The following is a 22,323-nucleotide window of genomic DNA, read 5'->3' on the forward strand; positions in this document are numbered from 1 at the left end:
AATGGGTGTGATTTGTGTATGTGTATGTGCATGTGTATGGGGGTGGGGGGGAGATAAACCCTGACAATTAGCACTAAGTTGCCCCAGGTAGAGAGACTGAGTTGTATAGTGGACACCAGATCAGAGTGAGATTGAAAAATGACTCAGGAACATGTTTTTAAAAACCAGCTTTTCAGTTTGTTTTATATTCACATCCATTCAACAAATATTTATTGAATGCCTACTGTGTCAGGCACTGTTCCTGGCTCTGGAGATATAGTGATACACAGAGAGAAAAATAAAGCAGGTTGGAAGTTGGGTAGAGGAACAGGCAAGCAGCTGGCAGGTGGTGGTTGCTTTTAGGGTGACTAGGGATGGCCTCATTGATGAGGTGACTCTTAAGCCGACTGGGGTTAAGACATTCTGGGCAGAGGAAAAAGCAAGTGCAAAGGCCCTGAGGCAGAAGTATGCTTAGTGTGTTCACGGAACAAAGAAGCCAATGTGCCTAGACTGATGTGAATGAAAGGAAGAGCAGTAGTGAGAAACAAGGCACAGAGCAAAAAGGAAGCCAGATCCCGTGGGACTTTGTAAGACCTACAAAGGACCATTCTGGCTGTTGTACGGAGAATAGACCATTGGGGGGGGGGGGGCCACAGCAGAAACAGAAGGACCTAGCATGCTGTAGCCATAATCCAGATGGCTTAGAGTAGGTTAGAAACAGTGGAGGCGAGAAATGGTCAGATTCTAGGTATGTTTTGAAGATTGAGTTAACAATTTGCTGATGGTTGGATGCAGTACAAGGGAGAAGAGTCAAGAATGCCTCCAGGGGGAGTTCCCTGGTGGTCCAGTGGTTAGGATTTGGCACCTTCACTGCTGTGGCCCTGGGTTCAATCCCTGGTCGGGGAACTAAGATCTCCACAAGCCGCAAGGCATGGCTGGAAAAGAAAAAAAAAAAAAAAGAATGACCCCAGGGTTTTTTGACCTGGGCAACTGAATGAGAAATAAATGACCATTCTGCTTGCCACACTGTACTGTGTGCATATAGGATTAGCTTGAGGACATATGGAAATTGTGTCTGGCTGAAATTGTGATCCTAACCCCATGGTTACACAGGATAACTGAGTGGACAGTCTTCCCTTTAGAAGCTAGCCACCCAAAGCAGGAGGAGGACAACAGGAATACGTGAATCCCATGCCTAGTTCGACCATAAGATATTAGATGTTTGACCACCTTGGGCAGGTATGCTAATGTTAACGGTTGGCATTAGCAGTGGAGTTTTAAATCCTAAGAACTTCCTGTCGTCTGTTGATCATTTCAAGAAGGCATCCCCAAGGAGGCAGCGTGATGTCTCGTGATTAACGTGGGCTTTAAGGATTGAAGTTTGTGCTACCTGTGTGGTAGTTCCTGTCAGTAAACATTTATGGAGCTCCTACTATACGCCAGGCACAGTGCAAGGTGCTGGAGATGAAAAGACAAGTAAGACATGGTCTCTGCCCAACAGGGTTCACAGTCTGGTGACGGTGGCCAACATGGAATCCATGATAATCCTGGGATGAAGGCCGCCATAGGAAGATGTATATTAAAAGGGCGAAAGTGGTTCAGAAGGGGGAGTGAGTGGCTTGGGGGGTGGGGTAGGGCAGCCAGGAGAGCATTTCAAGCGGAAGGTGAGATCAATGCAAAGGCACAGAGGTAGGCCCCACTGGGGAGGAACTATGAGGAGTAAAAAAAATGCTGCAGCAAAACTTTTGAGGGAAACTTGGTGAGAGCTAAGGCTACAGAGGTTAAAAGGGACCAGACCTTGAAGGGCTGGGTTTGCTTCTGGACTTTATCCTATAGGCCTGGGGAAGCTATCAGAAGGTTTTATGGAGGGAGATGACAACAGTCTATTTGTATCTTAGGCAGAAAGGCAGTTTATGCATTTCAGCAAACATTTTTGAGCTTCTACAATATGCCAGGTACAGCGGTAGGTGCTGAAGATACAACAACTCTTAAATCATGATTGAAAACCCAAATTAATTAAGCTTAAAGTCAGTGAGTGATGTTGACCCTTGGAGCAGGGGCAGGACTGGGCTTGGAGAGAAGAGGAGGTGCTCAAGGAACCTTTAGAAAGTGAAATGTGAAGGATCTAGGGAAGGAAGGAAGAGGCGGCGTCTCGGATGACCCCTTGGCATGAATGAATGGGTGGGGGACAGGATCTTTAACTGAAATAGAAAAATGGGGGAGTTGCAGTTGGAAGGCATGGGGTTGAGGCGCTGTGGAGGATCCAGGGAGAGAAGACAGAAGGGAATTGGAGTCATGACTCGCACTCAGGAGAGAAGCCGGCGCTGGAGATATGGGTTTGAGAGTCATCAGGGCTTGAGGTGTGCGTTGGCAGTGGGACTTGCACCAGTGGAGGTGCATGATGGAGTCGCTTAGGGAGACTGAGTGAGAACAGGACCCCTGAGACCTGAGCCACCTGCATGGGTTCAGTTGGCACCGCTGACTGAATAACCTCCTCCTGGTTATTAAGTCCTCCCTCAGCCTTTTACCTTCTGGGCAAAATAAGCCTCTAGCTGTCACTCCTGGTCCCATCTCCCCTAGCCTTTTCACGTTCACTTTCCTCTACTCTGGGTCAGCCACATCGTCTGTTTCATCTGTGAAAATGTGGAAATCCTGAGCAATCATGCACCTGTGGTAAAGTACATGACAACAGTGGCCCAGGTGACCTTCCAACATGGCAGCCAGAATTGCTTTTGACTTTCCATATACAGAACACTGGGGATGGAGACAAGAAACGAGATAGAAAAAGAAAAGGCAGTTTAGGGCCAAGGTCTGAAGTGGTGCTGTCCGATATGGTAGCCACTAGGGCTATTTAAATTGAATTAAAATTGGAAATTCCCTGGCAGTCCAGTGGTTAGGACTCAGCGTTCTCACTGCTGTGGCCCGGGTTCAATCCCTGGTCAGGGAACTAAGATCCCACAGGCTGTGCAGCATGACAGAAAAATAAAATAAAATAAAATAAAAAAGAATGAGGTAGACTTCTATTTAAAATAAATAAATAAGGGACTTCCCTGGTGGCACAGTGGTTAAGAATCCACCTGCCAATGCAGGGGACACGGGTTCGATCCCTGGTCCTGGAAGATCCCACATGCCGCGAGCTACTGAGCCCATGCGCCACAACTACTGAAGCCTGCGTGCCTAGAGCCCATGCTCTACAACAAGAGAAGCCACCGCATTGAGAAGCTCACGCACCGTAAGGAAGAGTAGCCCGCGCCCAGCAACGAAGACCCAATGCAGGCAAAAAATAAATAAATAAATTTAATTAAAATTAAAGTAAAAAACGCAGTTCCTCAGTTGCACTAGCCGCATTTCAAGTATTCAGTAACTACACGTGGCTTGTGGCCACTGTATTGGAAACTGCAGATATAGAACATTCCCGTCATCACAGAAAATTTTATTGGACGGAGTCCAGCCTAACTAAATCTAGGAATCCATCTCCTCTCAACTCTCTACTCTCTTGAGTTTTGAAAAGATTTTTTTTTTTTAAGCAAAGGAAAAATGAGGAATAGCAACGAGGTCATTGGGAGCGGAATGGGATGAAGAGTATAGTGAGGAGTGGAGAGGCCCAACTTTCAGGTTTCTGTCCTCCCATCCTTGAATGATAGCTAACAATGCCTTCCTCAGCACTTAACCTATCAGATAAAGAGGCAAACTGAAAAAACCCAGGAAGCTGGAGAGGGGGAAAAATTCACTTAAGAATGAGATGGAAATAGTTATAGAGTTGAACACCTTCTACAGAGTAGTGAGGGAATTGCTGGGATGTCCGAAGTCATAGTTTCCACGGGGGCTCGGGCCTCCCCTATTCTCACCTGGCCTTCCTTTTCCCACCTCCAGAAAATGTGTAAGAAGGCACAGGTTTCCCCATTCAACCAGTGGAAAATTCTCCGTTGAATTGTGGACTAAAAGAACTCTAGGAATAGGCAAGCTTCCACAAGGCCTCAGAAATCATTCTTTGGAAAGTAGTAAACACAGGCTGGCATCATTTAACACTCTTGGCCCCAGAGGCCCAGAGACCAACCCCAAGGAATAGGGGGTGGGCTTTCAGCATCCCACTCATTCCAAATTCTTCCTAAGTGTGTAGCTTTCTTCTTAGGAAGCCAAGACTTCAGGAGACATGTGTTGTCCAACCAGAGAGCGAGGGCTAAGGGGTGCTTCTCCCATGCAGGAAGGAATTAGATCCAGGCCTCCTGCTTCCTACTTTTTCCTTTGGTCCCTGCGGACCCTAGAGTCCAAACTCTTAGATTCTCAAGGCTCTCCCTTGGGCCTTGGGGCAGGATTCCCATTCTCTGCCTCTCCATCTCCCTGGAATTTTCCACTGCAGCTGCCTCCGCTCCCAGACACCCCTCCCTGGGCAAAATTCCCGGCTCCCTCCGCCTCCCCTTCCCTAATCACACCTCATTCCCACCCCCGGCCCTCAGGCCCAGCCCACAGTCCAACCCACATCCCACACTAACCCCGGTGGTCCCAGTTAGGGAAATGGGAAGCCAGACCCTTATAAAAGGGTGAGAGGGAGGGTCCCAGGCTCTCTCCAGGGCGGGGATAAAGGACAGTGGAGGGGCTGGTCCCCTGTGGGGCTGGAGTGGGGGGAGTGGCCCTCCTCAAATCCCCATATAAGGCAGGGCAAGCAGTTAGGCTCCTGGATTGGCTAATTCAAATGAGCATTCCACCTGGCAACAGAGTTTCTATTGGCTCTCAGGAAAAATAGGAGGAAGGTGGATGGAGGTTGTTGGTGGCGGTGATTGGAGGGGGGGGAGGGGAGTGGAGATGACCGGAGTGGGGGGCGGTTACCAGGGCAACAGGGTAAGAGCCCAGCAGGGTGTCCGAGACAGCAGGCGGGGCTGCTAGGTGGAGAAGGGGGGAAGAGGAAAGGAGGGTGGGAGGGAGAGGAAAGAGACTGACGGGGAGGGAGCGAGACTGGGAGACTGGGGGGGGGGGAGGAGGAGGGGGGAGAGGGAGATAAATGAAGCAGGAGAGTAGAGAGATGGAGAGGGTCAGAGATCGCTAAAGACATCAGCGAGTATGTCAAGAGAAACAGAGACAGAGATGGAAAGATCTCAGAGAAAGATGGACAGAAGTCGGCAAGGAGAAACCTGGGTGGGGCTCCAAGATTTTTGAGGAGACAGAGACTGAGAAACTGATAGAAGAGTCGAAAGAGCAATTAGGAGGTGTGGACACCAAGGGACCAAAAGATGGGGTACTTAAGCACTCAAAGACTAAATGGTGATGATTGGTCAGTTATGTCTTTTTTTATTAAGAAAATGAAAATGATAAAAAGATGAAGACTAATGATAGACAAATACAGGAGTGCACATACACCAAAGATATCTTTTTCCAAACCCTAGCCTTCCATTCCATCCACCTTCCTGACCTTTGCTACACACCCCAGGCCTCCTGTCCCCTCCTGAAACCCCAAGCTTCTCAAAATGACCCAAAGATACCGAGACTGAGGGAGAGGAGCTGAGGGTGTGTGGAACAGTGTGGGCTGGAACCCCCTGCAAAAGAAGCAGATATCATCCAGAAAGGCTGGGGAAGATGGCAGCAGAGGAATGAGAAAGACCAAGAGAGGGAAAATGTGGGAAATAAGGACATGAAGAGGAGTTGAGGAAAATCAGCTAAGGATGTAGGGCCGGGTGACAGACTCAGATGAGACAAGAACAGTGTTGTCTGGAGAGAGAGGGAAGGCAGAGATGGAAGGTAGAAGAGGGCAAGTGAGAAGTGGAGAAGGGGCGACAGAAGAAGAGAGATGTGAGACAGAAATGGATGAGGAGGGATGAAGATAGGACCAGGCAAAGAAAAGTGAGGTGGGATGGGCAAAGAAGAAAGGTCGAAGATGGAAAAGGGGAAAGGAGATTGGAGGGCCTCTGACTCCCCTCAGACCACAAGCGAGAACCCGGAAGGGAGGAACCCAGCAGGGGTCACAAAAGTCAGCCTAGGGCAGGATGGAGGGTGGGCGGCCCTTTCTGCTCTCTCAACCCCTCCCAAGGCCACCCAGGGAACGCAGATGCTGCAGGAGAGGGGAAATCCAGCGAGATGTGGAAGTAGCTCCCGCCCTCTTCCTCCTCTTTAAAGCTTTTGGTTTCTCAAATACCTGCCCGGCCTTTCCATCTGCTTCCCCCCACCCCACCCCTTGGCAAAAATCTCGAGGCTATTGGTGGGGTGTCTGTAGGATCCAGGCCATCCCTCCAGCCCGCCCCCAAAAGACACACTCCACATTCGCCGGCAGTAGGTCGGGATTCGGAGAGGTCCCTCCCCGCAGGAGCCCCACCCCTTCCCACCTCCTCGCCCCACTCCTTTCGCCGCGACCGTAGTCTCTCCATTTCCCCCTCCTGGTGTAGTCCTCCCTCCCGCCTCTCGCGCGCTCCCTCCCCTCGCTTTCATCCTCCTATCCCCACCTCTCCAACCTCCGCTTTCATCCTCCTCCCCTCTCCTCTCCTCCCCGCTCCCGCCTGCCCCACCCCTGGGAAGCCCCTCCCGTCGGGCAGCACCGCTTTATAAGCGGGTTCCCTGGCCGGGGGCGGCAGCGGCTGGTCGGCGGCAGCTCTGCGGGTGCGGGGGCGGCGAGCCGAGGACCGAGCGACCGCGGCCGGAGCGCGCCGGCCACCGCCCGCACCGCCCTTCCGCCCGCCCTCCGGACGGCCGCAGCCCTGCGGGTCTCTGCTCCAGACCCACCCCCGCCCCACCCCGCGCGCCTCTGCCGCCTCTTCCTGAGCCCCAGCTTGCCGAGCGGCCGCCGCTGCCGCTGTCGCCGCCGCCGCCGCCACCGCGCCAGGTTCCGGCCGCGGCCACCCTCCGCCGTCCAGGGCCCTTCCGTCCCGGCCCCGGGACCCCGACTCCCCGCCAGCCCCGGCCCCGGCCCCGGCACCATGTCGGAGAAGAGCGTGGAGGCAGCGGCCGAGTTGAGCGCCAAGGTACGGGCGGGGTCGGCGGCGGCCCGGCCCCCGCACGCCCCCCGGGCTCCGCGCAGTCGTGCGCCCCAGGCCGCCCCCGACGGCCCCAAGCTGCTGCCCGGGTGCGGGGTCCCAGCGGACCCCGCTCCGCCCTCCCCCCGCGCCCCAGCCTGGCGCTGCCTGCCCCGCTTCGCGCGGCTCGCGCCAGCGCCCTCTAGCTTCCCGAGCGCCGTGCGCCCGGCTCCCGGCCTGGCCGCTCCGGCCCAGCGCCGTCCCCACCCCTCTCCGGCCCCGGCTCGCGCGCCTCCACCCCGGCCGGTGACCGTCGGAGCTCTGCGCGTCTCATCTACCCTGCCCCCTCCCCCGCGCCCCTCTCCGGCGCCCCGTCCCCTGTCTTCCCTTCCAGTCTGACCTCACCTTTCCTCCGCTAAGCGGTTTGAGAGCCTCCGGTGTAAACAGGACTCTCCTGGGAGGCTGCTCCTCTCGGCCCCTCCCCTCGAGGCCCGACAGTCTCTTGCTTCTCTCCTCCGACAGCTACTGCCTCTATTTTCTCCTTCCCTCCTTTCCTTCCATCCTTCGTCCACTGGCCTTCAGCTCTCTTAGTCTCCATAGCCCTCCTCCAGCGTCTCCCCCCACGCTTAAAGAATCTTGAATTCCTAAAAACCAGAAGGGGGCCGGGAACAGCCTTCGAAAAAGCTGGGGCCCAGCATTGCATGGTATTGCATCGCGCCGCCCTTGCTCCCGTCAGCTCCCTCCCTGGCCCCATCCCTTCGGCCTTGCCTCTCTTCCAGCCTTTCTCTAATTTCCCTAGGGAACCTGCTGAGTGTCGCTTGGGGAAATTAATTCGGCCAGGGTTTGGGGGCTGGGAGCCCGACCTTGGGTGGGGGGTGGTTGCTGAGGAGGTCACAGAGGTCTCCTGGAGGCCGGTGAAGTGAAAGGGGGAACCAATGGGATTCGAGGCAGTGGGAGACAGGGGCTCCGTGTGAGATCTGACAAGGTGTGCTGAGCGGCCCTCCGGTGGGCTGTGCGGTGGCATGTGACTTCCCTGAGTAGGTGTCTTTGTATGTCTGAAATCCAGCGAGTGTGTGGGACTGCCCGTGTCAGTTACATGTGTGCGTGTGGAGACGTAGCTGTTCTGGAACCGTGTTGCTGCTTTGTGAGTGCCGAGTGGCTCCACTGTGCTCTTGTGCTGTCTCAAGAGCGTGTGCCAGAATGCCCAAACACCGGGCCGTGTGTCCCCGGATCGCGTGGGCGCCCCTCTGTAGCCGTGTGTGTGAATCAGTGTCAGCCCGTGTCAGTGTGTGTGCCCGTGTTGAGCAAATGAGGCCAGAGAGCAGCCTAGCACAAGACCTAGGTCACATACCCTCCTGGAAAAGGGATCACGGAAGGACAGTGACCAGGAGGACAGGACCAGACAGGGGAGGAGAGGGCCCGGCCCCTTGGACTTTGGCCTCTGGTAGACTCCCTCCCTCCCTGGCACTCACTCTCCTTCCCTCCATCAGCCCCGATGAGAAACTCAGGCCAGGGCCGTGCAGACCTGGCGCTGGGGCCCCCAGAGAGAAGCTGACGATCCCCTGGCTCTCCAGGCCCAGGATGTAGGGGAAAGCCCACCAGGTAGTAGAAATGCCATACCGACCATGTGGCAGAGAAATGAGGACAGCGAAGTGGCATGAAGAAACCTAGCTGGAGTGAGAGGGGCAAGCGTTGTGCGCTCCCCATAAAGGGAGAAGGGAATTGAGCGTCCCTCCAGGCCAACCACCCAGCACCAACCCTGTTCCAGAAAGGACACACCCTCCCAGGGTGATCTACTCACCCAGAAAACTTCCATCCCCGTGGAATCGGATACACAGAGTTGCACACCAACACCAGATCCGATCCGATCACACAGAGACACCACAGTGCCTGCCAAGGGGTGGGGTAGAGAGAGGACTGGAATCTCAATTGGAAGGGCCGGTGTGGTGTCCCGAGAGAGGGGACTCTTGTGAGCACCTCCCTGGGCCACATCACATCAGGACAAGACATCAAAGGTGTGCCTGCTGGGGTCTTGGGAAGGAGAGAGGGGCCGTGTGGCGGGAGGGGACTCTACACAGGGACCTTCCCCTCTACTTTCCCATCCCGCCCACACAGACCTTGTCTGTCTCTTCGTCTACGTCTACCAGGTCCCAGAGTGTTTCCCTTCCACGTTTCCCTTATCCTGCTTCCCCTACATCCCCGCTGGCAACGGTGACTCCTACCCTTCTGCCACACCAGTGCACACGCCACACCAGGGCCCGCACCACACCAGTGCACACGCCACACCAGGGCCCGCAGCGTGCTGGTGCACGCACCACGGGTGGTCGGGAGGAGGAAACCACCTGCACTGTCTCGGGGCAGGAGTGGGCAGGTGCTAAGGGGCTCTTCCTATTCCTGTAGCCTTGGGCCAGGTACGAGCCTGAGGATTAGGGGGGCACAAAGGCAGAAACAAAGGCTTTCGCAGCTGAGAGGGAAGCTGGGAGGGATGCCCAGGAGAGAGTACTCAGGAAAAGGCCCCAGAGGTAGACAAAAGGCAGAGCAGGGCCGGCAGAGGGAGGGGGCAGGCGAAGGAGGGACCTCCAGAGGGGGTGGGGCGTCAGGGCTGCGAGCAGATGGAGGGGATTTGCTTTGCTGAGCTGAACTCTTCAGCCGGTGAGGTTGGGCAGAACTTGGTGGGGGTGATGAGCGCTTACCTTGGCTGCCTCTTCCCGGGCTTCGTCACTTTTCTCCTCCCTCGAGTCTTGGGGAAGGTGTCTGGTCTCAGCCCCTCTGTGGCTGTGAGGACCCTGGGACCTCTGTTCAGTCTCTAAGCCGCACTGCTCACTTTCTCCATCTCCCACTCCTCTAAAGTCACTGCAGAGGGAGAACCGGGCCTGGAGGGACTTAAGGGCTGCAGATCGTTTGTGGTGAGAGGAAGGTGACCTCTCTCTCTCTTGCAGGACCTAAAGGAGAAGAAAGAGAAGGTGGAGGAGAAGGCAAGCCGGAAAGAGCGAAAGAAAGAAGTGGTGGAGGTGCGGAGGGGTCACCTGCCCACCGTGCCCCCAGCTCCCTTCCTGGGGGCCCGCCTTTCCCTGACCCCTCCCATCCTCGCCGCCCTGCCCTCAGGCCCCTTACCCTTGGCGGTGACGGTGGGTGGAGGCACAGGGCCACCCTGACACCTCCCTCTCCCTGTCCCGCAGGAGGAGGAGAACGGAGCTGAGGAGGAAGAAGAAACTGCCGAGGATGGCGAGGAGGAAGATGAAGGAGACGAGGAAGGTGGGGAGGGGCAGGGAAGGCTGGGCTCAAAGGAACCGTCAGGGTGGGTTTGAAGAGCTGAAGCAGGGCTGAGGGCCGCCACAGGGGGTCTCTGCTGGAGCTTCCAGCCCTTCCCCAATGACCCATTTCTGGCTCCTCAGATGAGGAAGAAGAAGAAGATGAGGACGAAGGGCCCGCGCTGAAGAGAGCTGCTGAAGAGGAGGTTTGGGCTGGGTTGTGGGCTGAGGGGTTGTCAGGGATGCAGCAAGGCCGGGAGCCCTTTGGATTTGGACCTAGATCCCGGTGGTGCAGGGCGGGGGCTGGAGCAGCACAGAGGGCGGTCCCTCTCCCAGGCGACAGCTACCCCAGCTCTTTCCCTCTCCACAGGATGAAGCGGATCCCAAGCGGCAGAAGACAGAAAATGGGGCTTCGGCATGAGCCCCCTGCCAGTGGGCTGGGGGTGGGAGGCCCCTCGGGGGCCTGGAGGTGAGGGTAGGGACAGCCGAGCACAGCCGCTCTTCACCTGGCTCCCTGCTCTGGGCCCCGCGCCGGAGCTGCCGCCCTCTCTCTCCCCAGCCTTCTCATGCCGCCCCTCCACACACTGCCCCCTCCATCCTCACTGCCATCTTCCACCTCCTGACCTGCTCCATCTGAGCTCCCCAGCTGGTCCCCGGTGGCCCCCTCCCTCTCCCTCCTCTCTTCCTCCATCCCCGCAGCCAACCCCACCCTCCTCTGGGAGCCTCTCCTTCCTAACCTCTGCATCCCAGCCTCACGTCCTGCCCGTCCCTACCCTGCCTGATCCCTGGGTCTCCCTCAGATCCCCTTCTCTCAGACAGCGCCAGGCCGGGGTGGGAACAGGGTTGGGGCCGAGCCCCACAGCTGCCCCCCTCCCCTCCCCTTTTTGTATAATTTAATAAAGAAACGGTCGCGCTTCTGTTTTTAACCTGTCTCCTGCTTTCCCGGGCAGAGCGAGGAGGGTGGCCGATGGCACATTCTATCAGGACCCCTCCCCGCTATAAAAAAATCAGCGGCACCCGCCTACCACCCACCCCGCGAGAAGACAAGAGTAGCTGAGCAGCTACGCTCCGGGTGGATGGGGGGGGGGGGGGGGGGCGCGGTGTCTTTGAGAGCTGACTCGCGTCCTGGTTTTGGATTCTTGGGGATGCTCCTCTCAGCCATACACACACCCTTCCCTGCTAACCCACACCAGGCTAGACACTGCTGAGCCCAGTGGAAAGCTACCAGCCCTATTGTGCTGAACCAGGCAAAGAAACAGCCTCAGAAACAGGAAGTCCCGCCCCTGAAGTGGGAGAGGGCAGGAGACCTGGGTCTCAGCCTCTTTGGATGGAGTGAGAGTTGCCTGGCACTGAGCAGTGAGCTCCTGGTCAAGCAGGGAGAACTCCAGGACCTCCTGTGGTTCCAGGCCTGCTGCAAGTTCTGGCTCCGCAGGCTGGGTGGCGTGGGGAGCAGGGGGTCCCCCCTGGCCTTCTCAGGCTTCCTTCCTTAGTTCTGCCTCAGTTTCTCCTGAGGGAAGATCCCTGCTGCAAGATTTCTGCATTTTTCCGTATCACCCTTGCCCTCTCTTAGTTCAGAGCCTCTGGATTGGGAGAGCCTGCTGATTGCACAGAGGCCTGAGCTGTAGAGGGGTGTGTGTGATTCATTGATACCATTCATCCCCAAAGATGAGAAGACACCTGTAACTCACCCAGGGTCAGGATCACACACACAGACACATATCTCACAGCTTTTGTCTTCACACTCCCTACCTGACCTTAAATCTCTGAGCCTGCCTCAGTTTCCTCACGTGTACAATGGGGGATAATATTAGATTTCATGAGTTACTGTACACAAAGTGCCCACTACAATGCCCAGCACATAATGAAGGCACAATACAGTGTAGGTATTCTTTTCCCTGTGTGTGGGGTGCCCTTCAGACCTACCATCTTTTAGGGTACAGTAGAGCTTCTAGGAGTCATTGGATGGGTGGGGAGACAGGTAGACGAAGGTAATGAAGTTCTGAGAAGGTAAGGGAATAAGGGAGGGGATGAGTACCAAGGAAAGGGCTTGCCAAGAAAGTATGACGGGCCTGGGGAGGCAGCTCAGAGATGGGCAAGTGGGTAGTTCAAGGCAGAGAAGGGCAGAAGTTCCTGGGGAAAGAGAACAGTCAAGAGGGTGGGGGAGGAGGGGAGAGGGTGGCGGGGACACCCAGGACTGAGGAAATAAACAAGGGGAGCGCCACCACAGGGGTGGAGGTAATGCTGCTGGGAATCAGCCCCCTCAGACTTTCCACTGCGAAGCGAAACCGTGAGCCCTGGGGTGCTGGGGGGGGGCAATGGGGAGGGGAAGTGCAGAAGGTGGAGGGAAGACAGAAGGACAGGGGCCAGGGCCCTGGGAGCAACAGAACGGCCTCTAGCTCAAGACAGCCACCTTACCTCCACTCTGCTCTCTGCCAGCGCCCTGCCCCGTCCCCCGGGACCCCCACCCCACCCTGACTGCACCCTCTGGCTGCCTGATCTGCCGGGCTTTCCTCTAGATTCCAGCCCCTGGTCATTGGTTCCTCCCTCTCTCTCCAGGCCTCCATTCCTCTTTTTCTAGATTTTCTCCAACACCCTCTTTGCAGAACCTCTCTTTTGAACATCAGTCCTTCCCCACTTTCTGACCTCTTCCCTTTGGAGGGCTGTGTGGCCCAGGCCTCAGAGGAGATGCGGGAGGCTCGGTTCCCGGCCTGGCTGCTTCTGCAACTGCTGTGGGCAGCTGCAGGTAAGGTGGGGACCACCCTCTGGGAGGGTTGACCTCCAGACCCACAGCAGGGGGTGAGGAGGGATTTCTCGATGACCACACAGATGCCAAGGTCCTTAGATTGGGTGGATTCTTCTAACGCCTTTCTTGGGGCAGTCCTTCAGCCCCCAAAGCCTCTCTTAGGTCTCCCCCTTGGCAGGGAAGGGGCAGAAACCCAAGGTCTCCCTCAGCCCTGTTTCTCCCTCAGAAAACAGTGAGGCTCCTTCTCTGCTCTGAAGTCTCTTGGCTCATGGCCCCTCCCCTTGGCCTCTCTTTTCCTCCCCAGTGGAGGCTCCAGACCCTGGGGCAGAGGTCCCGGTGGTGTGGGCCCAGGAGGGGGCTCCTGCCCAGCTCCCCTGCAGCCCCACAATCCCCCTCCAGGATCTCAGCCTTCTGCGAGCAAGACAAGTCACTTGGCAGCATCTACCAGACAGGTATGCACCCCAAACTGCAGCAACAAGACCCCCAGATCCAGCAGTAAAGGCATCCAGACTTCCAGTCCCAGGCCCAAGCCAGCCCTCTGTGTTCTCCCCGGAGCTGTCAGTCCCTCAGAAGCCAGTGGCTCAGCCTCCCCTGCCGCGCAGCCCCCACCCCTGCCCTTCCTCCGCAGCCTGCCCCCCTCACACCTGCATCCCCCAGCACGCCTGCCTCTCTCCGGTGGTGGATGGTGCTGGCCAACCGGAGCGGGGGACGGGACGGTTAGCAGTCCAGAGATCTTCCCTTTGGGTGGGCTTCCTCATCCTCAAAGTGTGGTTGGACGGCCTCTTCCCCGGGGTTTCTTCCCCTCGGATTTCTCAGTCCCATCTCTCTCCTGCCCAGTGAGCCCGCGGCGCTCTCCCCCCGGGGCCCGGGGCCCCGCCGCTACACGGTGCTGAGGCTGGCTCCCGGAGGCCTGCGCGTCGGGAGGCCGCCCCTGCAGCCCCGCGTGCAGCTGGATGAGCGCGGCCTCCAGCGCGGGGACTTCTCGCTGTGGCTGCGCCCGGCCCGACGCGCCGACGCCGGCGAGTACCACGCCGCTGTGCGCCTCGGGGACCGCGCTCTCGCCTGCCGCCTCCGTCTGCGCGTGGGCCAGGCGGCGGGTAGGTGTGGGGGGGGATGGAGGGGGGGAGAAGCGGGGCTAGGAGGAGGGCGCCCCATATCCCGCCGCCCCGGAGGCAGGAAGGGCTGGGCAGAGGCTGGCTGTGCTTCTAAGGATGCGCCCCAGGCCCTGACGGAGAGCCCCGAGGGGCGGAAGGGGCCGGCGAGCCTGCCTGCGGGGTGGAAGGTGTCCCCGGAGAAGCACGTGTGTCGGGGGAGGGCCCGGTGGAGAGATCGTATCACCCCTTGAGCTCCCCTTCCCCGACCCACAGCGGGAGTGCCAGGGTGGAGGAGGGGAGGCACCCCTTCCAGGGGAGAGTGCGGGGCTGGAGTGACTCCGTTCAGACATCTGTAATCTGTAGCTCAGGGGGTGGGCTTAGTGGGGATCCTCAAGCAAGGCCTGGAGAAGGGGAAGCGTAGACCAAGCCCAGTGAACTGGAGGCAGGGGGCAGGGGAAGTCGGCAGGGGACTCCTGGGCATGCATTTTAAGCACCTCCTGGGGCCAGGCCCTGGGCTGGTTGGGTGGGAGGAGGGTTGGGAGAGAGAAGACAAAGAGATCTACAGCCAGGTGCCTGTTTCCAGGAGCGTCCAGCTTAGTTGGCCTGATGTGTTGGGAAAGTGGGCCTGATCAACCTTCTCTGTCCTTGCCCAGTGACTGCCAGCCCCCTCGGGTCTCTGTGGACCTCCAGTTCCGTCATCTTGAACTGCTCCTTCAGCCGCCCTGATCTCCCAGCCTCTGTGCACTGGTTCCGGGGCCCAGGCAGAGTCCCCGTTCAGGAGTCCCCCCATCACCTCTTAGCCGGAAACTTCCTCTTCCTGCCCCATGTCAGCCCCTTGGACTCTGGGACCTGGGGCTGCACCCTCACCTACAGAGATGGCTTCAATGTCTCCACCACGTACAGCCTCACTGTTCTGGGTAACTCCTCCAGTCTGCCTTCACACTTGACCACAATCCCTTCCTGCCCCCCTGCCTCCCGTCACCTCCCCCAGACTTATGAGCCCCCAAACCAAGCTGACGGCACCTGTGATTGCTCTGGGCCTCGCTGTCCCACTCCTTTCTCTTTCCCTTTGCAGCCTCTCAGCGGCTTCTCCCTTCCAGCTTTTCCCTTGGTCATCCGGTCTCACTTGCCAGCCTTTGGTCCCCTGCTGGCCCACGCGCACTCGGGGGTTCTGAGTATCCTCAGTTCATCCAACTTATTCTGCTCCTTAGCACTCTTCAGAGCCGGACCACCTCCTGCACCCTTCCTCCTCCCTTCCCTGCAGACCTAGCGCTCCAGCCCCTTTGTAACTTGGGGCTCCCTTTTCTTTGCAGGCCTGGAGCCCCCAGTCCCTCTGACAGTGTACGCTGGAGCCGGTTCCAGGGTGGAGCTGCCCTGCCGCCTGCCTCCGGGTGTGGAGACCCAGTCTTCCCTCACTGCCACGTGGGCCCCTCCTGGGGGAGGCCCCGACCTCCTGGTGGCTGGAGACCATGGCAACTTTACCCTTCTACTAGAGGCTGTGGGCCAGGCCCAGGCTGGGACCTACACCTGCCGCGTCCACCTGCAGGGGCAGCAGCTCAGTGCCACTGTCACTTTGGCAGTCATCACAGGTCAGCCCCAGGTGGGAAAGGACAGGAAGGGAAGGCTAGCTGGGCAAAGACTGGGCAAGTCCGCCTCATGATGCCAGGCCACTGGGCACAAGTTGCAGGGGGATGCCCCTTGTGGCCTCCTCTTTTCTCGCCCCCATATAACGAACAGAAACTGAAAATCTCCCCTGAGTCACTGGATGAATGTTCCACTCTTCTGTAAGGGACTCCCCTGCTCTGAATTGGGGGGAGGGTCAGAGAAGTTAGAAGGAGAGGTGGCAAAAGTTTGAATGGTTCAAGAGAAGTGGAATATAGTTCAAGAATCCTTGCCCGCTTTGGAGCCAGGGTCTGGGTTAAAGTTGCGGGAAGTGGCCTGGACTGGGGAGGAATGAATAAATCCGTCCCTTAGTCAGCAAATATTTACTGAGCGAGGGCTTTTCAAGATAGTATAAAACAAACATAGAAGAAAAAACCAAACAAACTCAGAAAATATGGGTTGATTGTTTGGTAGCTATCACCGCTTGGTTGTGTCTGCCGTACTCACCTATGCCACTAAATAGTAGCATCACATAGTAGGCGCTTAATAATGTATATTGGTTGAATGAATAAATGAACCTGCCAACAACACATCTCCTGAAGACCAGTGCTGGATTTCCACTTGCTTCCCACGTATCTCTACATAGATATGGTACCCACGCCTCAGTCTCACTCTGAGCCCCATCTTTTCCTCGCACCCAATCCTCTTGCTAAGTCACCTTCCCGTCAGTAACTCCACTCATGTCCTACTCATCCTCAGCTTCCTCCTTCCCAGTCAGTTATCACAGCCTACCAATTCTTTCTGTCCAAGGTCTTCTTGAGGGTCCACTGTCTTGAGTCAGTTTTCCAAGCTATCTGCATGACAGCTCAACGGGAGAGAGATTGTTGCCCCTGTTTTACAGAGAAGGAACTTTCCCAAAGTCACAGAGCTGGGAAGTGCCAGACTTGGGGCTAAACTCGGGTGTCTGTGCCAGCAAACCTTCAGGGGCTTGTACACCATGCTCGGCTCCAGGCCATTCATCAATTTTCTCCTCCTGCCCATCCCCACCGCACAGCTTCGAGATGATCTGTCTCTAGATCGGTTGATCTGTTCTCTAGACATTCAGAAATGGGGATAGAATTCATTTGGGGGACACAGATGTGAGCCACAGCATGGAAGCAGGAAAAGTGCAAGGTCTCCGGGGGGCCAACTCACCTGAACGATGGGGGTTCTGAGCGTTTGAGTAGAAAGTCATGGAAACGAATCTGAAATATTTGTCATGTGATCCTTCCGGCCAGTTTGAGTTTGAACAGTCCCCCGAAGGCAGTAGGGAGCCTGGAAAGTTTGGGGGCAGCAGAGTGATCTGACCAGAGCTTTGTCTTGATAAGATTAATTTGGCCATGACCCTGATCTCCTCCCCTCAATCTCACCCAATCAGAGCCCAGGTGAGTCAAGGCGATTGAGACTTGGGAGTTGAGCCTATGCTTTCATGTAAGAGGGTCGGGGCCCCAAAAGATCTCTTCCCTCTAATTTTTTCAGTGACTCCCAAATCCCATGGATTACCTGGCAGCCTGAGAAAACTGCTTTGTGAGGTGACTCCGGCATCCGGACAAGAACACTTTGTGTGGAGCCCCCTGGACGAGCAGTCTCGCAGGACCTCTGCAGGCCCCTGGCTGCTGATGCCGGAGGCCAGGCTCCTTTCTCAGCCCTGGCAGTGCCACCTGTACCAGGGGCAGAGGCTTCTCGGGACCGCGGTATACCTCGCTGAGCTGTCTCGCCCAGGTCCGAGACCCCACAGCACCATAGCCCCAACTCCAGACCAGTCACCTCCATCCCACTTCCAGACCTCCTCCCCACACCACGCCCCATCCCCGCTCTTTCTCTCCAGCCAGGGAGCTGACCTCCAGCTCTTGTCTAGGCCTGACCCACTTCTGCCAATAATTAGCTGAGTGACCCTGGACAAGTCCCTTAAACTCTCTGGGTCTCATTGTCGGTAACATATCGGGGGGGTATGGCAAGGTGTCCTTCCAGCCATGACCCTATGGCTGTTGCAATCCTGACCTCTCTCCGTAGGTGCCCAACGTTCCGGGAGAGCCCCGGGGGCCCGGAAAACAGGCCACCTCCCTCTCCTCATCCTTGGTATCCTCTTCCTGCTCGTGTTGGTGACTGGAGCCTTTAGCTTTCACCTTTGGAGAAGACGGGTGAGCTGGGAGCCCCCCTCCCCAGTCCTCGGTGTGCTGCCTGGCACCCCTTCCTCAGGTAGATGAGCAAGGTTGACCCCTGAACTTGCCCTCAGAGCCCCCTCTCCATGAGCCTCTGCACTCCAGGGACCCCTTGTACCTGAAGGAACCAAAGGAGGCTCGGAGGGGCTGAGAGAAGGCCTGGGACCATATGGGCAGGGAGGGGCCTGGGAAGGAATAGCTTATTCCCTTTCCCTTCCCCCTCCTCTTTCTCCTACCCTCCGTGTCTGGCTTCCCACAGTGGCGACCAAGAAGATTCTCTGCCTTAGAGCATGGGACTCACCCACCTCAGGCTCAGAGCAAGATAGAGGATCCGGAGCCCGAGCCAGAGCCCGAGCCGGAGCCCGAGCCAGAGCCGCAGCCGCAGCTGAAGCAGCCCTGAGCTGGAGCCGGGCAGCCCCTGCATCTCCGCAGTTCAGTGCAAATAAACTCCCCGTTAGCAGCAAGCCTGAGTCTGGCCCCTTCTTGCCGAGGGAAGGTTCTGTCTCTCCCCAGCCTCTGGGGCTCCCTTCTCACACCCTGGCCTTCTGACCTACTTTCCGCAGGCAGTCTTGCATCTTCCCCTTTTCCGTTCCTGGTTTCTTCGTGATTCTTTCTTCCTGGTCTCTCTCTTGCTCTTTCTTTCTCCTAGGGAGTCGTTTTCCTGAAGGTCCGAGCAGCCCTCACCCCTCACCCCTCCAGCCCCCTCCTCTGTCCTGCTCACGTTGCTCTGGCTGCCCGCTTTTCTTTCTATTTTGCTCCTCTGGCCCACCCCACGCGCGCCATACCTCAGCACGGTCCTTGGCCCTCTGGTGGCAGCGCGCGCACGCGCGCACACACACACACACACACACACACACTCACACACACACTCAGCCCTGCCGGGTCGAGTCCTCCCGGAGATGGGGTCTCGCAACCTTTCTGGGTGGCAGCCTCCGCCTCACCCCTACATTCCGCAGCCCTGGGCGACCTGTCTGGTCCCAGTAACGAGAGCACACTGCCCCCCAGTGGTCTCTGTTTGTCACACACCACCGGAGGCCACAGGGCAGGCTGAGGCAGATTAGCAGTGTGGGGACCGGAGACCAGGCAGCTCAGATGCCCTGCGGGCTGGCTCTACCTTTGTGACTGCACTCTTCGTGGTCCGCGCACGAGCGCGCACCCAGCGACTGTCTCCCGCCCTGTACACCCTCAGGACAGAACACCCTGGCCCTGGCAAAGTTATGATCCAAGTCTGACACAGGGGAGTCCTGGGGACAAAGTCCCCCACGTGGGGAAGAGAACAGACAGCCAGACTCTGGCTGCTGCTAAAGCCTCAGGAGTCCGCAACCCTGGCTTCTGATCCTGGCTGTGCTGATGTGACCAGAGCTAGTCTCCTTGAGCCTCAGTTTCCTCCTCTATTAAATGGGGCAAGGATGATACTGCACCCAAAGGGGTTGTGCAGATACTGGATAATACAAGGGCTTTGAAACCTGTGATGGTGCTGAGCATCCAGTCGTGAAGGAGGAGAAGACCCAGGAGCCTGACTGCCTCCTTGCTCTGTCTGTCTGTCTCTCTAGGAGGGAACATTTCTCTGGGTGGGGCAGACGGTGCTTTAGCAGAGCACACACACACACACTCTCACACACACACACACACAGAGGGACCCAGCCCTACGCCTGCAGTGTTTGCAGGGCTCTGGACTTGGGCTGAGGGAGCTGTCACCCTGGAGTGGAGGGAGAACACGTTGCAAGCGGGTGGGAGCTGGCCTACAGGCGCCAAGGGGTGGTGCACAGACACAGGATGTGGCAAAGGCCCTGCCACTGTCCCCCGAGCCTGTGTGCTGTGTGCAGTGACACAGACACGAACCATGAAGCTGACGACCTGCCCTGTGGAGACACAATGGCCAGAGACTTGGGGACAGAATGGGGAGAGGGGCACCTTCATTCCGTGCAGAGCCCTGGTGGGGAGGGGCCTGAATAATGACCCATTTGAGGCCCTCTGAGGTTCCCAGCCTTAGGATGGTGGTGACCCTTGTCTCGTCACAGGCAGGGACACAGGGTCGCAGAAAGGAGGCTCTGGGGGCTCGCCAGGGACGGTCACACTGTAAGGAGAGGCCTGAAGCCCCTTGGAGCGGCCTTCAAAGCACCATCTCCCCCCTTTGCTGTGGGCTAGGGGCGCTGCCAAGGAGACTCCTCGGCTCTGCCCACAACCTGCTCTCCACGGCCGTGGTGGAAGCCACCAGGCTTTAATGGAGCAGGGGTTTCCTGGAAAGTTCCGTGGGTGACATTCTTCCTCTCTACGAGGTGACACCCTCTGCCCTTTGGGCTTCTGAGAGGAGTCACTGAGGATTCACAGGCTCTGTGCAGGGACGTCCCCGCGCTCCTGCACAAAGGGGACAGGGAGGGGACAGAGGCCACCTGTTCCTCCACCCACTGAGGAAGAGAAGAGCAGACAGCGGAAGCGAGAGGGGGCAGGGGGCCTGTGTATGCAGTGCTCCTTTGATTAATTCTCCCCCCTGTCTCTGTGGGATCTCTCCTGGGGGCAGGGTCACTTTCCTGCTCCTGCCCCTCTGGCCCGGAGCCCCACTCCCCATCCAGCAAGAGAACCTCCAGCCCTATCCATGTCCTCTTAGGGTCCAGGGAATGAGGTTAATCCATCCTGTTTCACCAAGTTTATCTGCAAACTGACATTCCAGGCTGGGGTCCTGCAGGGGAAAGGGCGGCAAGGAGGCAGGGAGCTCATGGTGGGTGTGGGGAGGGGGAATTGTCTTACGTTCTCATTAAAAAGGAAGGGAGGGGAGCTCCCTGGTGGCCTAGTGGTTAGGATTCCGGGCTTTCCCCCTGTGGCCTGAGCTCAAGCCCTGGTAGGGGAACTGAGATCCCGTAAGCCGCGCGGTACAGACAAAAAAAAAAAAAAAAAAAAAAAGGGGAAGGGGGTGTATTAGTTGTTTACTGCCATGTAACAAATCACCCCCAAACTCAGTAATTTAAGACAGTAAAGATATTATCTCACAAGTTCAGGAATCTGGAAGCAGCCTGGCCGAGTAGTTCTGGTGCGGGTCTCGTACGGGGGTTTCTGCCACGATTTGGGCCAGGGCTGTAGGCATCTGAAGTCTGGGCTGGGCTGGAGGATCTGGTGGTGAAAAAGTTCCCTCAGGCGGCTGCCGGCCAGGGGCGTTGGTCTCTCCCCACATGGGCCTCTTCACAGGGCTGCTCATGACCTAGCAAGACGAACGCTACCATGTCTTTACAATCTAATCTGGAGAGTGACGTGCCATCCCTTCTGCTGTTTTCTGTTGGCCACAGAGCCCATGCTGGTACAGTGTCGGGGACAGCATGAGGGTGTGAGGTGAAGGAAGCAGGAATCGCGGGGGCCATGTTGCACCCTGCTATCATGGTGGGGAACGGTGCCTGAAAGAGACATAGGCCAAGGGGGGAAGAGGCCTCTCTGAGGACCTCCACCCCCAGCCCTGCCAGGGACCTGACGGCCTCCTCCAGAAGTTCTGGAGGCCAAACGAGGTCCAGAGCTTTGCCCAGTCCAGCGTGTCAGGCAAGAGGCCATACTGTGCGCCTTCAGGCCTGTGGTCACCGTTGCCGGTGTGTCCCCCGCCCCCGATCTGGTCTTCTCATCTCCACAGGGCAGGGCAGCCCCGCAAAGGTGCCTGCCTCACCTCCCCCAGCAGCCAGAGGTACTAGGCCTGGGCCCCTGCTGTTACCCCTCCCCCAAAGGAGGTGAGCTTAGCTTTCCCTGCTCGGGCCCACCCCAAGGTGGGGTTCGCCCTTTGAAGGGAGTGAGATTGGGGTGGGGATGGGTTCTATCTGCTCCACTCTGTGGCTGACAGTTTCTCCAGGGGCTGCAGGTGCCAGCTGGCTGAGCCCAGGCTGGGCTCTGAAATTTGCCTGCTCATACCTCCCATGGGGCGGGAGGCCTTGGAACCACCCTCTGAGAGTTGTAGAAAGTGGTCGTGGAACCGGGGGGAATGTGGCCTGGGTGGAGGTGATGCAGCCCTGCAGAACTCTGCTTCCCAGAGAACAGCCTCTGTGACCCCTCGCCCCTCCCCCACCCCCAAGCCCCGCCCGCACCCGCTTTGCCGAGGCTGCGGAGGGTGCCGCCGCCGCCGCAGCTGTTCTGGTGAGGAGGCCGCCACAGGACTGCACCTGGGGCTTCCAACCTCCCTGCTCCACAGGCGGCCCCACCCCTCCTCCCACAGCCTGGTCCCCAACATTCTGTCAGCAGCCTGGGTGCTGGCTGCCCTCTGTCTCCATCTCTTGCTCCCCCCTTGGTCTCCCCCCGCACCTCCAGCCTGGAGACAAAATACAAGCAGCAAAAATAGCTTTGTTTCAGGGACTAGGAGACTTCTGGAAACCCCCATGCTCCGTGCCTACCGTCGTATAATGGGGCGGAGAGCTTAACTTCGGTTTCTTCTTCTGTAAAATGAGGATAGTAATACGTGCTGAAAAGGTCTGGCATGTGCTAATGTATGTGAAAGTGCTTTGAAAATGGAAAATCTCTCTATAGATGTGAGGGATCCTGGGGATG

At 57.5% G+C, this 22,323-nt stretch overlaps 2 protein-coding genes and 1 long non-coding RNA gene across 3 annotated transcripts; 2 read left to right on the top strand and 1 right to left on the bottom strand.

The window, feature by feature from the left end:
* Positions 1 to 204: 204 nt before the first annotated feature.
* Positions 205 to 9,848, bottom strand: LOC137774604 (uncharacterized). The gene is made up of 3 exons (XR_011075905.1): positions 9,611 to 9,848; positions 8,719 to 8,807; positions 205 to 914 (listed from the first exon to the last, which is right to left on the bottom strand). It is a non-coding gene; the product is annotated as an uncharacterized lncRNA (long non-coding RNA).
* PTMS (parathymosin) lies at positions 6,354 to 11,094 on the top strand. The gene is made up of 5 exons (XM_068559629.1): positions 6,354 to 6,926; positions 9,857 to 9,928; positions 10,097 to 10,172; positions 10,313 to 10,374; positions 10,539 to 11,094. The coding sequence occupies exons 1-5, from the start codon at positions 6,882 to 6,884 to the stop codon at positions 10,587 to 10,589; spliced, it is 306 nt and encodes a 101-aa protein (XP_068415730.1). The 5' UTR covers positions 6,354 to 6,881; the 3' UTR covers positions 10,590 to 11,094.
* A 1,669-nt stretch (positions 11,095 to 12,763) lies between these two features.
* Positions 12,764 to 18,208, top strand: LAG3 (lymphocyte activating 3). The gene is made up of 8 exons (XM_068560405.1): positions 12,764 to 12,911; positions 13,216 to 13,363; positions 13,749 to 14,008; positions 14,659 to 14,922; positions 15,319 to 15,594; positions 17,126 to 17,368; positions 17,660 to 17,787; positions 18,068 to 18,208. Exons 1-8 carry the CDS (start codon positions 12,854 to 12,856, stop codon positions 18,206 to 18,208), a joined length of 1,518 nt encoding a protein of 505 aa, XP_068416506.1. The 5' UTR covers positions 12,764 to 12,853.
* The last annotated feature ends 4,115 nt before the right edge of the window (positions 18,209 to 22,323 follow it).

The sequence above is a fragment of the Eschrichtius robustus genome, chromosome 13 (genome assembly GCF_028021215.1).
Source record: "Eschrichtius robustus isolate mEscRob2 chromosome 13, mEscRob2.pri, whole genome shotgun sequence".
Taxonomy (NCBI): domain Eukaryota; kingdom Metazoa; phylum Chordata; class Mammalia; order Artiodactyla; family Eschrichtiidae; genus Eschrichtius; species Eschrichtius robustus.

Excerpts from the sequence above, each read along its gene's own strand:
- PTMS (XM_068559629.1), top strand. The coding sequence starts at position 6,882 with ATGTCGGAGAAGAGCGTGGAGGCAGCGGCCGAGTTGAGCGCCAAG. Across the intron at positions 9,929-10,096 it reads GAAAGAAAGAAGTGGTGGAG|GAGGAGGAGAACGGAGCTGA; the intron begins GTGCGGAGGGGT and ends CCTGTCCCGCAG. Across the intron at positions 10,375-10,538 it reads AGAGAGCTGCTGAAGAGGAG|GATGAAGCGGATCCCAAGCG; the intron begins GTTTGGGCTGGG and ends CCCTCTCCACAG.
- LAG3 (XM_068560405.1), top strand. The coding sequence starts at position 12,854 with ATGCGGGAGGCTCGGTTCCCGGCCTGGCTGCTTCTGCAACTGCTGTGG. Across the intron at positions 14,009-14,658 it reads GCGCGTGGGCCAGGCGGCGG|TGACTGCCAGCCCCCTCGGG; the intron begins GTAGGTGTGGGG and ends GTCCTTGCCCAG. Across the intron at positions 14,923-15,318 it reads GTACAGCCTCACTGTTCTGG|GCCTGGAGCCCCCAGTCCCT; the intron begins GTAACTCCTCCA and ends TTTTCTTTGCAG.